This window comes from Cataglyphis hispanica, chromosome 3, assembly GCF_021464435.1.
Source record: "Cataglyphis hispanica isolate Lineage 1 chromosome 3, ULB_Chis1_1.0, whole genome shotgun sequence".
NCBI classification, from domain to species: Eukaryota; Metazoa; Arthropoda; class Insecta; order Hymenoptera; family Formicidae; genus Cataglyphis; species Cataglyphis hispanica.
Genome location: NC_065956.1, coordinates 9,251,431 through 9,266,623, shown reverse-complemented (window position 1 = coordinate 9,266,623; position 15,193 = coordinate 9,251,431). Strand labels below are relative to the sequence as shown.

At 37.8% G+C, this 15,193-nt stretch overlaps 1 protein-coding gene across 3 annotated transcripts in view; it reads right to left on the bottom strand.

Moving 5' to 3' along the window:
* Window positions 1–15,193, bottom strand: part of LOC126859361 (neurotrimin-like) — a 151,665-nt gene that overhangs the window by 4,397 nt on the left and 132,075 nt on the right. For 2 of the 3 annotated variants that reach the window (XM_050610586.1, XM_050610584.1), the window contains exons 5-8: window positions 11,116–11,244; window positions 10,642–10,779; window positions 5,274–5,423; window positions 4,382–4,420 (exon numbers count right to left, since the gene is read on the bottom strand). In XM_050610586.1, coding sequence (XP_050466543.1) covers window positions 4,382–4,420; window positions 5,274–5,423; window positions 10,642–10,779; window positions 11,116–11,244 — 456 coding nt within the window. The remainder of the gene's footprint in view (window positions 1–4,381; window positions 4,421–5,273; window positions 5,424–10,641; window positions 10,780–11,115; window positions 11,245–15,193) is intronic. The other variant, XM_050610585.1, reaches the window with a different exon arrangement.

Here is a 15,193-nt window from a genome sequence, read left to right as displayed (position 1 = left end):
GTAAGCAAATCAGTGTGCCAGATTTTTGCAAATTCGCGGGTGGAACATTCAATTGAGTCCTATTATTTCAGTTGTTTTCTCATTCCATCTTCTTTGATTAATTGGTGCCCGTTGAATGTCTTTAAAGCAATTTGTTTCGCGATGTGGTATTCGGTTTCGGGTGGTACGTCACGGGACTACTAATGACGACGGTTGTTAAATCAATTGCAAGAGAAATAGCGATGACAGCCGGCACGAAGAGAGAAAACGATTTACGAGGAAAGTTTATAACACAGAATAAAAATATCCTATCTAATATATTCGAATTGAGCTTACTTACATATCTCCAATAGCGATTTATTTTCTCAAAATACATATTTTATGTGAGACAATTTTTTGTTGTAAAATCTTGATAATCATAATTATAGATTAGACATTTTCTGAAATTCGTTAATTTTAATCTGGCGCAGTTTCAGCAGTAAAGAAAAGCTATATTAAAAAAAAAAAAAATTGTATACCAGTTTATTTTTTCTCGTGACAAAAATACGATAAATCTGTGCACAAAAGTGGGACAAATTTAATGTTAAACAGCAGTAAAAAAATGTTAAAACCGGGTAAAGTAGGGAATCGCTATTGGAAAAGCGATTCAGCGTTTTGCTCGCGATGAGAGAGCGAGTTCGTTTGTCTCCGTGAAAAATGCAGCTTCGACGGTGTGTTTTCTCAAGTAATGAGAAGAACGAATGAACGTGGCGGTTCGCACTCGATAAGACCAGCCCGTGGCAAATTGTGGAAGAGCTTAAGGTATGACCAATGTGTTTGCCTTCACGTTGTTAAGTTTTCGCCCGAAGGATCAGGAGCGCCGCATCGCTTGCTCTCGCACATAGCGGAAAATTGACCCGTCTGTTCTATATCTCTATTATTTCTGCCAGATGAATCGCTTCGACGGAATACATTAAAAATTAAAATCATCTCATCAAGAATCAAGAATCGGATATGCGCGATCAAATTCAGCCGCTTCGGCCTTCGCAACAGATATAGAAATGATCTACTTTCTATTTTCCATTATTTCCGAAGCGTGTCATATCCATGTATTTTGTTTCGCGCATTTAACTCAATGGAAGAGATAGTGAGAGAGAGAGAGAGAGAGAGAGAGAGAGACCTATACCTCTATATAGACGTGTATATTTAACTCTCGAAGCGTATGTGGCGAGGTGGAAAGAGGTCAATAAAATTGACCCGCGACACACCGAGACCTGGTCTCTATAAATCTTGCATCGCGCGATGCAACATCGCCTCCCAATCTGTTGGCATCAAAATATTTTGCATATATCGATTTCCGAGTATCGGGCGAAGGGGAAGTTGGACCGAAGACGGGTCAATAATAAATCCCGGATTTTTCATTATGATGGTGCGGAAGATACTTGGTGAAATATGAGAGTAAGTTGCTTTTTACGAGCAGCTCGCGTTGACATCGCCTTCATGCGCCGATTATTTATTGCCGCCAGCGAAACGCGCGCGTAGTCTTCCCGCGCCGCTAATTATGGTAATATGTGTATACAGATATATAATCGTACACTCCTGTCCAAAAATTTCGTTCCGGGGCGCGAACGGGCCGAAATGTACATTGCAAAAAAAAAAGGAAGAAGAAATATTACAACGAGCCGATTTACGTCGAAGAAAGACGTCAACTGTGTAATCAAAAATTTCAATTCGCGCTCACATCGCCTTTATATCCAGCAATCTCGCGCTTTTCAGTACGGCGACTGCATAAAGACTCACGATGAGACTCGTAATCGCGGCCGAGAGAAGTCCGTAAAAACATCGATTAGCCATAAAACGAAGAGGGCGCGAGAGATGTTTAAAGTTTTCCCGTTGCGAAATGAATCATTAAAGCAGCGAGAAAGAAGACTCGAGCATCTTACAGCTATATCACGGCCGTCGGGAGTGCCTTAAAGCACATGCTTCAAAGCCCCTGGATTTTATATCGACATTTTTCATCCTGATATAGTAGTTATATTACGTTATAATAGCACACACACGCGTTGTACGGTCAAGAAGCGCGATATAGCGTGTCTCAGCCTTAAATACATATCTATATGAAACGTATGACTGGACACGACTTATGCACATATTCAGATATTATCTACCTCATCCCCCACGAGTTAGTATTTATATTCTTTTTTATTAAAAAGTTTTAGTATTCTATTTTTCAGCATTAAAATTTTTAAAACTATAATAATGCTATCATATACACAAGCTATTATATTTATGAACAAATATAACGTTTTATGAAGCACAAAAATATTGGCAGTTATTTCAAATATTCGAAATATGCGATCGCGGAAATTTTGCAAAAATATCAGTTCTGTTTATTATTTCAATGCTCGGCGATATTATATATATTTTCATGGCGGATAGAAAAAAAATAATGCAATGTAGAAATAACAAAATACTTTTCGTGCTCTTAATAGTTCATACACGGGCAGAGCGCAACGAAATACAGCGAAGCACGATGCGGCGCACTGACATGTAATTTACTATCTCCTTTGAGGGGCCGATGTATTGTAGCACAAAGCTCTCGCTGTATTATTATCCCTTTGAATATATCAACGTACTCGGAAATACCGCGCCGAGAGGAAAGAATCTTTCGTGAATTGGTACTCTAAACGTTCGTTCACCAATGCATTTATCCCCTTCCCCCCCCCGCCCATTCGCATGCTAAAGATAAATCCGATAATAACATGGAAGAAAAATCAAAGCGACAAAATCAAATAACTTATCATTGACTTTCAGCCGCGTGTGTGCGCGCATTGTTTTAAAATTAATTATAAAATTATAAAATTAAATATAAAATTTTTATATTGACGGTGTAATAACGTAAAAATGATTGTTCAAGCCATAATACGCTACATGTGAAGCTCTTTTTATCTTCCAAAGGTTCCAATATTGAGAACGTTCCTCTCCCGAGGAACTTCTAAGTATCTCGCTAAGAGATACGCGCCAAGTTATTCAAGGGAAAGTATGTTACGCACGGCTGTGCGAGACGTCAACGCGTATACAAGAAGAGGCCGAGAAGAAGGCCCTCCCTCTTCGAGGAAATTTCAGCCCTGCTCTTTTCTCCGCGCGATGAAAAGCAGATTGGGGCGGCGCGAGAGCGGCAGGTGCAAGAGAGCCGAAATAGTATTCATCCGGGGAGGGTGGAGAGCGGGGAGGCGGCGGCGGCGGCGGCGAAGGTCTCTTTAAAAAGTCGTTTCTCTCTAAACGTCTATCTCTGCTATCGCGACTACTGCACCCGAGCCTCCTGCATCCGAGGCCTCGCGCGAGACTTTTGTCCGCGACGCGGCGGCCTGTCGTAAAAAACCGAGACCCGAGATCCGCGTAACCCGACACGACGACGGCTCCTATTCATCCGCGATTTCGCGCTGAAATAGCGCCGGCCCTCTCCTAGAACCACCACACACTCGACGTTGGAGAAGCTCGAACTTGGTCGGATGGGAAAACTTGAAATGCCTTTAACAAGCACGGATGACATGAATTCGCGTGGACGTGCGCTGCCTTTGTTGCGTTCCACGATGGATTATATTGCTCTCTCTCTCTCTTTCATTGTTGATAAAAATTATGATCCGGCGATATTTGACAATATTGGATTTTTAGTATTATCACATATGTGGAAGATACATATATATATATATATATCATAAAATGCATTTTGAAAATTAACGTGTTCTGAAAATTATGACAAAAGAATATGTTGCTTGTTCACTTTATAATGCCGGATATTTGTACTAGAGATTTTCCCAATTAAAACACAGAGGATAGAATATAATGCCGAGATTGTACGAGTACATTGTTTGGTTTAACTATACAATGGTAAAGCGCGTACTTTGGCTGAGAATGTGTTGGGAGCGCTGATTCGATCGCACAAACTGACTACTCGATCTAATTAATCAGCGACCTGCGTTTGTCTGCTGGAAGTACACTACGCTTCATCATTCAAAAAGTACCTCTCAACACAAAGCGAGCAATAAGGGCGGATGATCGATTTATATTTCGAACAACGAGATTGGAATGAAGCAGTTAATTAATCAATGGCTTAGCATCTCCACAAAGTAGCTTCATTCAGGATTTTATTAAAATTCATATAAAATTTTTAATTTCATATAATTTCAAAACTGCCAGTCGCGACTCTTTTCGTAGAATCGAAAAAAAAAAAGAAAAAGCTCCTTCTCATCAGTAGTAAAAGTAAACTACGTGCGATCCCGTTCGCGTTTTCCGCGTCGCCGTCGCAATCTTTCAAAAGTATATACAAGAGCTCGCTATATTATATACTTTTTTACATAGAAAAAGGAAAATTACGCTTTGGACCTATGTACCTGCTGCTTAAGTAGAAAATAGTGCTCACCTTTGTGCTTGGTGTCGTTGGAAGTGGAGTTCGATATTGCTGAAACATAAATAACAGCGTTCTCTCTCAATATTATTCAAACGATACTACGTCACGCGCATCAAAGTGACGTCAGATATGTAAAGCGCGCGCGAACTGAAGAATGTCTTGAGTCGAGAGGATGCACTGAAGAGCGATTCGTCGCGGCCTGGCAGTTGTAGGTAAGAAATAACGAGGCGAGCTCGGAGTATATATACACAACACGCGGATAGCTTCTTTTCGAGTCACACTTTAACTCGCAACTTTGTTTATGCATGTTCTAACTCCTTGTTATCTTTTACTTTTACGAGCGCAAACAATTTCAACGCGCGCGTAGGCGTGCACTTCGCACTTCCGTTGTTTCCAGAGTGCCGATTCACATATTGGATAGGTACTAACCCCCGCAACACTCTATATACCGCGTCAGTTGAGTGTATACAAGAACTTTCCCAGAGAGCTGTGATTCCGAATCGGAGAGGCTCCCCCTCCCCCCCCTCTAGTCGCAAGAATATATTTTGCGAAAAATTGTTTTATTCATAAGCGCGCGAGCACTTTTAAGAATAATAAGGTCTGACCTGCCTCGCGCCGGATTTCACTCGGTATTTCGTAAAAATTCCAACTATTTTAACACAGCTGCTGCTTAATAAGCTCCAGCCAGATACGCGAGCAAGCTGCTATTTTGTCGAATCCGATACGCCCGAGTGTCTCAGATGTATATACAGAAAATAATATAACTTTATTACAATTAAGTTTGGCTAAGCATCGCTTATTATGAAATTCGTTACCGGAATCTTTCTCTCTCTCTCTCTCTCTCTCTCTGCTGCGTAAAAGAATGGCAAAAATTTGAGATGAGAAATGCTGTAATTACACTTACGATAGACTTTAATGCTGCCGTCAGTGTCGCCCAGCGAATTTCTAGAGACACATTTATACGAGCCATAATCCGTCGGACTGACGGAGTTTATCGTCAGTATCATGTGTACTTTGTACGCGTTATCTTTCAGCACTGGCTCGTATTTTCCTCCTGCAACAAATTGCAATTCCGTTAGTAATGCGCTGCACAGTTTTATTTCGGCGCTTTGTTTTTTTTTCGTGTTATCAAAATTAAAGATAAACTCTTCCGAATCGCGCGCGCGGCCGCGATCGCCGAATTACATCAATTGAATTAGAACGATATTTGAAAAAAAATGATATGTGGACATTATATATCCGCGCTCTTTGCCCCAATTTCAGAAAAATCACGTTTAAATCAACTAGACACGTGAGCGCATACCGGAATAGAAAAAAAAAGAAAAAAAAACAAAAAAATTCGCTTTTCCGTCATGTGCTGTCAGTCACGTCCGCCCCGGGGTTACCCGTCATTCCCTTGACGTGATTTACTCTTTTGGGTGGAGCTTGAAAATAAAAGTACGACCGAATCACGGGTATTTTTATCGGAATATGCGGCGGTAATCGAGAGCTTTTAAATGACCGTCTGTCCTTCGTGCATTCACGGTATGTGGGTCGACCGCGGCGCGGTGACAATACGAAAAATCTCATAGAAACGACTCGTCCTACGGCCGTTTCTTTCTATAATAAAAGGTACGGATGGATGAGAAAGCCGGAATTTAACAGAGAGATCTGTTTCCTAATTATTTTCCACTGGAAAAATCGGTCGGGCGATTTAATAAGCGGTTGGCACGATTTATTTAGACGTTATCTGTGTCTCAGAAAACTTTTTCTCTCGCGCGTGATTGATTTTATAGACGCGTCTTTTTTCATTTATGTCCAAAAAAAGAAAGAGAGATTAGCGCGCAAACGTTTTCGAAAGAATAATAATTCAATGAAGATAATAAAAGACATTTCGTTTTGTACAGACACAAATCATTTTACTGTTGTACAAAATTTATTCTGATTTTACTAGAGTATCGAAAATATCCCGTTGTCACTTGTGTCTGAAAATTTATGCGATATTAAATTAAAGCTGCAGAAATAAAAAAATACTAAAATTTGTTATATCAAGATCTCATAATGCATTACGTATGCACGACTATTATTGAACGTTTCTATACACACAAGTATTGGTTTTTCTATTATATTATCTCCTCGTAATATTACATATATAAATTTACGATCCTTGTCCTGATTCTCCTGTAAGCGTGTCATAACAGCATAAAATGGTGACTACCGACATTCGTGATCACGGAAAGCGCATTGTCCGTTCCGAGTCTATTCTGAGGTGAATCCAAAGTACGTTCCGTCCACGATTGTATCCCTTTTATTGTTCCGTTTTGCATTCCGCTTTTCGCGCGCGATACTATCTGGGGATGAACCGTTTTGGAGAATCTTACGAGCCGAGGACCACCGGAAGCCCGGACCCGTTGAATGGCGCCGATCGAAACAGAAATTACTTAAGATCGCCGCGCGTCGAATACCGAACTAGCGTTCGCGATAGACGATGCTACGGACGGACCATCTACCAACCTGATTGAACTATTGTGACGTTTTACCTTCGACAGCCGTGGGAATTCGTAGACGGCTGTCGATCTCACCGGCCGTTTCCGGCCCGAAATCGAACGTCGTTTACTAGGTCGCCGATCGGCAAAGACCATTTGCCGGCCGTTTTGATAAAACGCGGGAGCTTAGATGCTTGGATTGATTATGCAAGCTATGTCACGAGCAGATATAAAGCATCGAAATCGTCCGGTCCTCGATAGCGACGTGTCCGAATTGTAGCTCGAGGATGTGATTTCTGTCATTTCAGATAAAATACAGAAATGTGCGATACAAAATTATTACGTTTAAAATATTTGAAAATAGATATTATAAGATAAAAATAAATGAAGCTGAAATATCTGTTGAGAGAATATCACTCTTAATAAAAAACGATAAGATCAGTTGAAATATTCGTTGTGTCATTGCTCGTTATAATGAGGAAATTTTTGGATTATATTATAGTAAATTTATATTAAGAATGGATTTATACAAACTATTATATGCAGATTAATATTAAATATATGAAAAGAACAAAATAATATTTTTAACATTGTTCAAATCAGTCCACTTTTTAGCTTTTATAAGACTTATTGTCAGTAAATTGCTACAAATGCTCTTTATTCATGAGCACCAAAAAAGATGTGATAAAACTTTCTTCTATGCCGTTTTGCAAACTGAAAAGAAAAGATTATTGAGATGACAACTTTGCTCTCGTGAAAATTCTTTTGTAAAAATTGTTTGCCTTGATGCTAGAATTTGGCGATGGCTGTCAGTTTGGACGCTTGTTTCCGGAGGAGAAATTCCGTTTCTATTGTACTCGGCATCGGGCGGAGGCGATTTGAAGGCGATCCGATTTGTATAAAAAAAATTTGAATTATGCAAAGTAAGTTGTCAGAAAATATAGGTTATTGAAATCGTCTCGATATATAACAGCGATATTAATAATAAATTATTTAATAAAGAGCTCTGTAACAGTCTTTATATAAACAAAAAATATTTTCTCTCTCTCTCTCTCTCTGTCTTTATATATATATATATATTTTTTTTTAATCATTATCGAAAAATAACAAGTATATCGAGCTCGTCTTTCCATTCCATTTTATATACTACATGTTAGTTTAGTGAAATCGATTTTTATGCAAACGCGTAATTCGGAAAAAAGATGATATATATAAAGCCAGAGATGATCCGCTTTTTTACTTGATTGACCGATATCTCGTTTTTCTCTAGAATACTCTACGAAATTTCGATGTCGCCACCAAGAACTATTTCCGATCTAAACGACGAGTTCGACGCTATCTACCATGGCATCGATCACGATACGTCTTGTTAGAACGCGTGAAATCGCTTCCAATCATTTTTCCAGTCACGCCACACTCGTATATGCATCCCGTGTGCTCCCACCGCTCGCGTTATTTCTCATTGCGCCCATTGTAATCGTTAAGGCGAATATATTATCGTGTTGTTTGCGAGACGCCGCAACACGTCTCGCCGATGTATAATCTCATCGAAATAACACACAATTCGGCGACAGAAACATACGTCAATCAGTATTAGCTTTGATCACGTTTCGTCAATAGTCGACGGCAAACAAAAAAAAAAAAAAAAGAGGAGAAATGTGCGGGACGGGCAATCTCGCGGATTGACATCAGGCGGTCAAAAGCGAACGCGGGATGAAATTTTTACAATCACGCGTCTGTTCTGCCGATTTTGTTTATTTGAATGCTTTCAATTAGACGCAAATGGAAATTGGCCGAAGAAATGAAAGAAACACAGGATGTAGACGAGCGTGCAATTCGAATGCAATGTTTTCGCCGCTTCGGGGCTAGCTCCAGCATTTATCCCAAAGTGCACTACAATGTAACGAATATATATAACTATAAAAAGGACAAACAAAGCCGTCACGCTGGTTCGGTTTTCTCAAAAATGAATTGACAGCGATTTTCGACACGATGTCGAACGATATGATTTCGTCCTTAATTATTTCCCATAATTCTTAGAAACCTATTTTTTTTTATACGCCGCTATATATAGCTCGAATACCTATTTAAGCTTGATAGCGCTTGTTAATTGAAAATTTATATGTCGCTCAAAAGAATCTTGGAATTGTATAATTTATATTTGGCAGTCGAGAAAATTATATATGCGATCATCTTTATAATTAAAACTTTTTCTGTTCTGTTTCCGTTTTACTGCGATTAATCCTACTGCTATTGATTAGCGTGCGTTTGGAGCATCGTAAAAAAGATATCTTTAAATTCCTTTATAAATAAAATCCTTTAATGCCATTTTATCCATGAATCCAATCTGGAAGTTAATTCCCTAAATGAGTTTCTACTGGAAACGCGGCGTTGCTTTTAATTTACACGCGGTCCGGCCTTGTATATCTTGAAAATAAATGCAGGAGGAGGTAATATGGCGATTACAAGAGGCAATCTAGTTTTTAATACCGTTAGATTTATTTATTTAAGCAGTATAGCAGCAGTACACGGCGGCGCGAACATCTCGCGCGGCTCTCTTCTTTCGGGCCGTTTATTTGACCGGAATTAGCCTCTGAATAATGCATGCGAATCCCGGTAGCACGTTAAAGGTATAACACGATTTTATCTGGCATTTATGAGGAAGGCTAAGGACGCGCGCGACGAGTATGTATATGAAACACGCCGCCAAACACGACCGGGATCGTCCTTTTCTGCGCGTCGACCGTTATTACATCCGCCGTGTTGTGGTAAGCATTTGCATCTGTATCGAACGCAATAATGTTGCGCACAATGCGAGTTTTGACCCCCGATCGTGTTAACATGTAATCCCGCGTCCGAAGATTTCTGTCAGCTGTTTAAATGAGATTGAAAAGCCGTAAGCGTGTTTCCTACAATGACGTAGTATAATGTGGGTTATCCAGAGTATAATATACGTACATCGCGCGCAACTAATGCGGCATAGCAAAGTATATGCAAGAGAAATACGTCGTAATAATTCATTGTTGTATATCATAATCGTTTGTCTCGTAATCGTCGATCGTTGGGCGTTTTAATGAACGCGCGATACTATGTTTTTCGTCATTTTCGCTTAATTCTCGGCCGTAAAGGAACGCGCGCCATAACCGCGCAGCTTCCTTCGGTGATTAAATGTACTCGACAGGATTGCCGCAACGTGTACGTGCTTTTGTATGTGTGCGCGTATGTATTCGCGCATCGCGATATACGAGAAAAAAGATATGAATCCGAAAAGGGATGGCGAATCGATGCAAAGTACTAAAGCCGTCTTTTATAGGCGGCGTATAAAGCAGAGCGAAACGCTTATATTCGCGCTTCGCCCGTGTGCGTGTTTATGCGTTCGGTATGGAACTTTCATTATTCAGAGGGTTCGTTAACAACCCGTTATTTTGCTTCCTCGCAAATACACACTATGCAGAGAGGAGAATACACGTCGGGGGTGTAATTATCTTTCTCTCGTGGAGTTACATGAATCATCAAAAAGCGCGATAGGTGCGTGCCGTGAACGATGCATATTACAAAATTGTAAAGTCATCCCACACTTTCTACCATAGTCATGATTCTTTCATGAGACCTCCGCGTCTTATCCCGAGCGAGCCACCGCGAACTCTTATTATGCAATTGCAACATAAAATGTGCGATAAAATATACCGTACAAGTTTTCGTTGATTTGTCGCTAATAAATTTCATGCCAAGCTGCTCTGCTTTTCGTTCAAGTCAAATTATCATTTATTGCTTTATTGCTTTATCTCTTGTCTTATTAATACTAACCTTGCGCCACAATCTTGTCCTGATCTCTCGTCCAATAATTGATAGATTTCGGAAATGCTTCTGAGAAGCATTCGAGAGTCAGCTTCTGACCTTCGCGGACACCAACTAACTGATTTTGAACCCAAATCATTGGTGGAACTGAAACAATTACAAAACGACACTAAATTTCAAATTGTACAAAATCCTTAAGTAAATCCATAAGTAAATTCTTGGTCACCTATTATATAATTGCTTTTAATAATAATTTTTTATGACACCTTCCCGGGTAAATATGCAATACTTTTTTTATAGTTATTTCGTATTCCTTTTGTTTATTTCTGATAATTAAATAAGTTTTTGTCATTTAATATTTTATATATAGTAAGTATGCCACTAATTATTTACGATAAAAAGCAATGTCACGTAATATATTATAATTTAACTGGGATTAAATTTAATTTGAGATAAAATGAACTTGGTGGATAATATACGTACAATGCACAGTAAGCATTATTCTTTTACTGACGGAAGGTGGCACGCCATTGGATGCGATGCATAAATAGGAACCCATATGCAGCCGGTTTACTTTTGTAATATTGAAACTCGAGCCATCCACACTCGAAACTGTAATTAGAGAAAGTAATTATAATCATAACAAATTATATAAATATAATTTTGTATATTTAATTACACATTTATTATAAATAATTATGTGTAATAATTATATCTAATTATTTATAATAAAGAAACATAAAATTAAGATAATTATAAAATTAGATGGTTTTATCAGATGTTATGGATTATTATTTTTTTATGTTATCAATTATGATACAAAACTCATTTTGCAAGATATTCCGAATCAAAAATATGTTTATTACGGAATTTATTGAAAAAGAGAAATTTTATTTGTCAGTAAATAATGAAAAAAGTATGAAAATTTTGTCGAACAAACGAAATTACAACTACATGTTGAAAAAGTATAATAAGTTTGCAACGAGAATTTCCGTGAGAAATATGATCGATGTTATCGGTGATAAATCGAGGTAGATGTAACTTTTATGCTATGACATCGAATGCTTTTTGGTGTCAATCGATTTTTGCATGAAACATGGAACGTCAGTGGAATTCGCCAAATTTTTTTTTTTTATTCTCGGGAATGTGTTACGGTTTTCGGGAATTTCGATAAAGTTATAGCTATAGACAACTCGGTGCATGGGAAAGTGCGTGATGCCGGATCGATGCCGCTTTGATGTCGATATTTTTATTAGCACTGGCAGACCGAAACTGTAGAATTTTCGAAAAACTTCGCAATTACATTTGGTTAAAAAAATTTTATTTTACTCTCGTAATGTATTTACCGTTTGCTAATTTTGAATTTTCAATAACATCATTCAAGTTTAAGACTTGAAATTAAAATTATTAAAAAAGACCTCACAAAGATAAGAAACAAATATTCCAAGTATACATAAAAAACATCCCGCTTTGTATGTAACAAAAAATTTTAAAAAATATTAAAATTTATATGTAACAAAAAATACTAAAGTTTCTCATAAAAAATTTTTTTCGTCAAAAATAAACACTTTATGTAATTAAAAAAAAAAAAACAATTTTAAAACAACAATAGCTAAATTACTATCTCAAACGATTCTATAATTCAATCAATGGTTAAAATAAAGCCAATAGCATTTCTCCATGCTTTGCATTGGAAATTTCATATTTTTAAACGTGTTCGTCCATTTCGGCAAAGTTTACGAAGTACATTCGTGCAATTTTTTTTTACGTCGATACCGTTTCCGGCATCGCACGCGACACGACGGAAATTGGTTGCCAAAGTTCCGTCACTTATACGTTTCAATTTAGAAACGAATTGAATTGCATTTAGATTCTGTACGTCAGATGAATTTTCGAGAATACAAATTTTATGTAAATTTATTATAATTATTATTACGTCTTAGAATCGAGAGATTTTATCGCAAAAATAATACCAGCACTGATTCACATCGCGTACATCATAGAAATACACGTGAAAACTTTTGTCATTTTATCAATGTAACCATTATCACCAGCGAAGAAAGACCACTTCCGCGAGTTAAAATGCACTGGGAAAATGTGCAAACTGCTTTGACGAACAATCATATAATGCAGCGGCTGTAAACTCGATTGCCAGAAACTCCAGCATGTATGCAACCTCTATATATATATATATATAAAGTATTTCAAATTATACTAATACACCGACACATTGGATGATAATAAATAAAACATACTGCCGACTACTATTAAATTCTCTCAAATTCGAAATATTTCCTAAATTCTCATTGTTCATAAAACGTATTTGATGAAATAAATTTAATAAAATAAAGAATAAATATGACATAAAATTCCCTGAATATTTAATGTAATTATAATTGATTTAAAATATAAATTAACAAATATGAGCAAAAGTGATTGAAGTTGATTTGTATCCTTTCTCTCCGCATTCGAAATTCAAATAACAATTTGCGGAGAGTCGTTAAACTCTGGCAACACAGTTTGGAGATCATCTGCATTACAAGGTGCAAATTCAGTTTACTTATCCGAAAGTTTAGGTTGTCTATATGTCCCTCTCTACTCTCTCCACAATTAAATCTAAGTCAGCAAATTTATACCGCGTTCTGATAATTAATTGTACGTCGCTGAAAAAGACGTAGCAATTTAATACATCGCGATATTTAAATATATCCAATACGCCAAAGTAATAAAAATCTTTAAGGTATACAAGCATCTTAAAGAAAAATTTTATACAAAATGTAACTCAAGAAGCACGATGACAGATATGACATGACATTGGAAACTAATGAAGCTAATTTGCTCGAGCTCGAAATCCATCGAGATAAGATTACATATACTGCATCCAAGTTCCAAATAATTTAATAATGCTTCAGAGTGTAATAATATCCTAATCCTAATATCATTATAGTAGTCATTTGATTATTATAAAAGGATCAAATCTCTCGCAAATACGTGTTACACATTAATGGTGACCGGAGAAAAAATACATATAATATTCATCCGGAAAGGAACCGAAATGGACATCTCTCTATTTCTAACAGCGGTCCATTACGTAATATCTCCATATCCTTCGTTCTCGGAATATATATATATATATATATATATATATATATATATATATATAAAATATATATATATAATAGGTATATTTATAAGGTATTTTATATATATATATATATATATATATATATATATATATATAAAAATATCTTATAAATATACTTATTATATATATAAGGTATATATATATATATATATATATATATATATATATATATACCTTATAAAATGATAGACTAAAAGCGAAACTATGTATAGCGTAATCGTTCGGTTTCAAGCGCATCCGGTTGTTTATCGGGCCCATAACGTACACGCGCGTTTACACCAAGTATATCGCGCATCGTGTGCTCACTGTGTTTGCCAATTTCAATGCAAATATAGAAGATCTTCTCGGTCTCGGCAAACGTATCACCTCTAATCTATTGGTCTTGCCACGCGGTGTGTTTGAGCTCCCAAGTGGCCGCCACCAAGCCACTAGCCCGGGCTTGATACCCGCCGCCGTTGCAACTGCGATGCTGAAGTTGCGATGCACCCGCGATGCAGTACGGTCCGCGCGAATGTATCCTCCGCGCGCGAGCGTAAATCTTTTTTTCAGGCGGTGCCTTTACGGGCTGTGTGTGCGACGAAACGAGCTTTCGGCGCATATTTACTCGATTCGGGCTACTCGAGTATGCGTACTCGAATAGCATCCCGAGTAGTATTTCGAAGCTTCCGTTTATCTCTCCGTCAGCGATGAAAATTAATTCACATATCCCATGAGAATTTTGTAAATACTTGAAACTTGTCCTTCCTCACTTTTCAAACGCGTTTATCAGACAAATTAAATCAGATTTTTCAAAAAGTGTCGCCTTTTTACAAGTCGACTGTAAAAGTTACGAACGTTCATATATGAAGTCCTCCTTTTGCTTTTATATGCTTACGTGTTATACGATTCACAGTTTCGCGTAATAAATAAAAAAAAGGTTGAAATTAATGCGCTTTATAACGGAAATATTTGATGGTAAAAGTAGAAACATAAGAAGAAAAGTTTCTAAAGAACTAAGAGGAATTCTTTTCAACGGTTTTGCCGGGCAGAAATGCGGAGAGCAGAAATTTCATGATCGTCCTGCATGGAGAGTTAATGGCATATAAAATACTCGCTACGTTGGTTGGAGCAAGAGACGAATTTGCACGGGTCTCAAAAGGGGATGGGTTAAAAGCACAACCCCGCGAGAAAGACCGCGTTGCAAATGATCGTCGGTTGCACTCTCCGTCAAGAGAGCATCAAACGTCGTATTCGATTAGCTGTCGCTGTAACGAAGCATCCGACGACGATGACGACAGCGAGTGTGAAGGACAGAGAGGCGGAGAAGATGGAGAGCGGGGGAGGGGAAGGAGGAGAGCAACCTTAATTCAACGAAATTTTCCCGGCTTTATCACCGGCCTGACTGCGAATTACGCTCGTTCGCGAGCAACTCTCGTT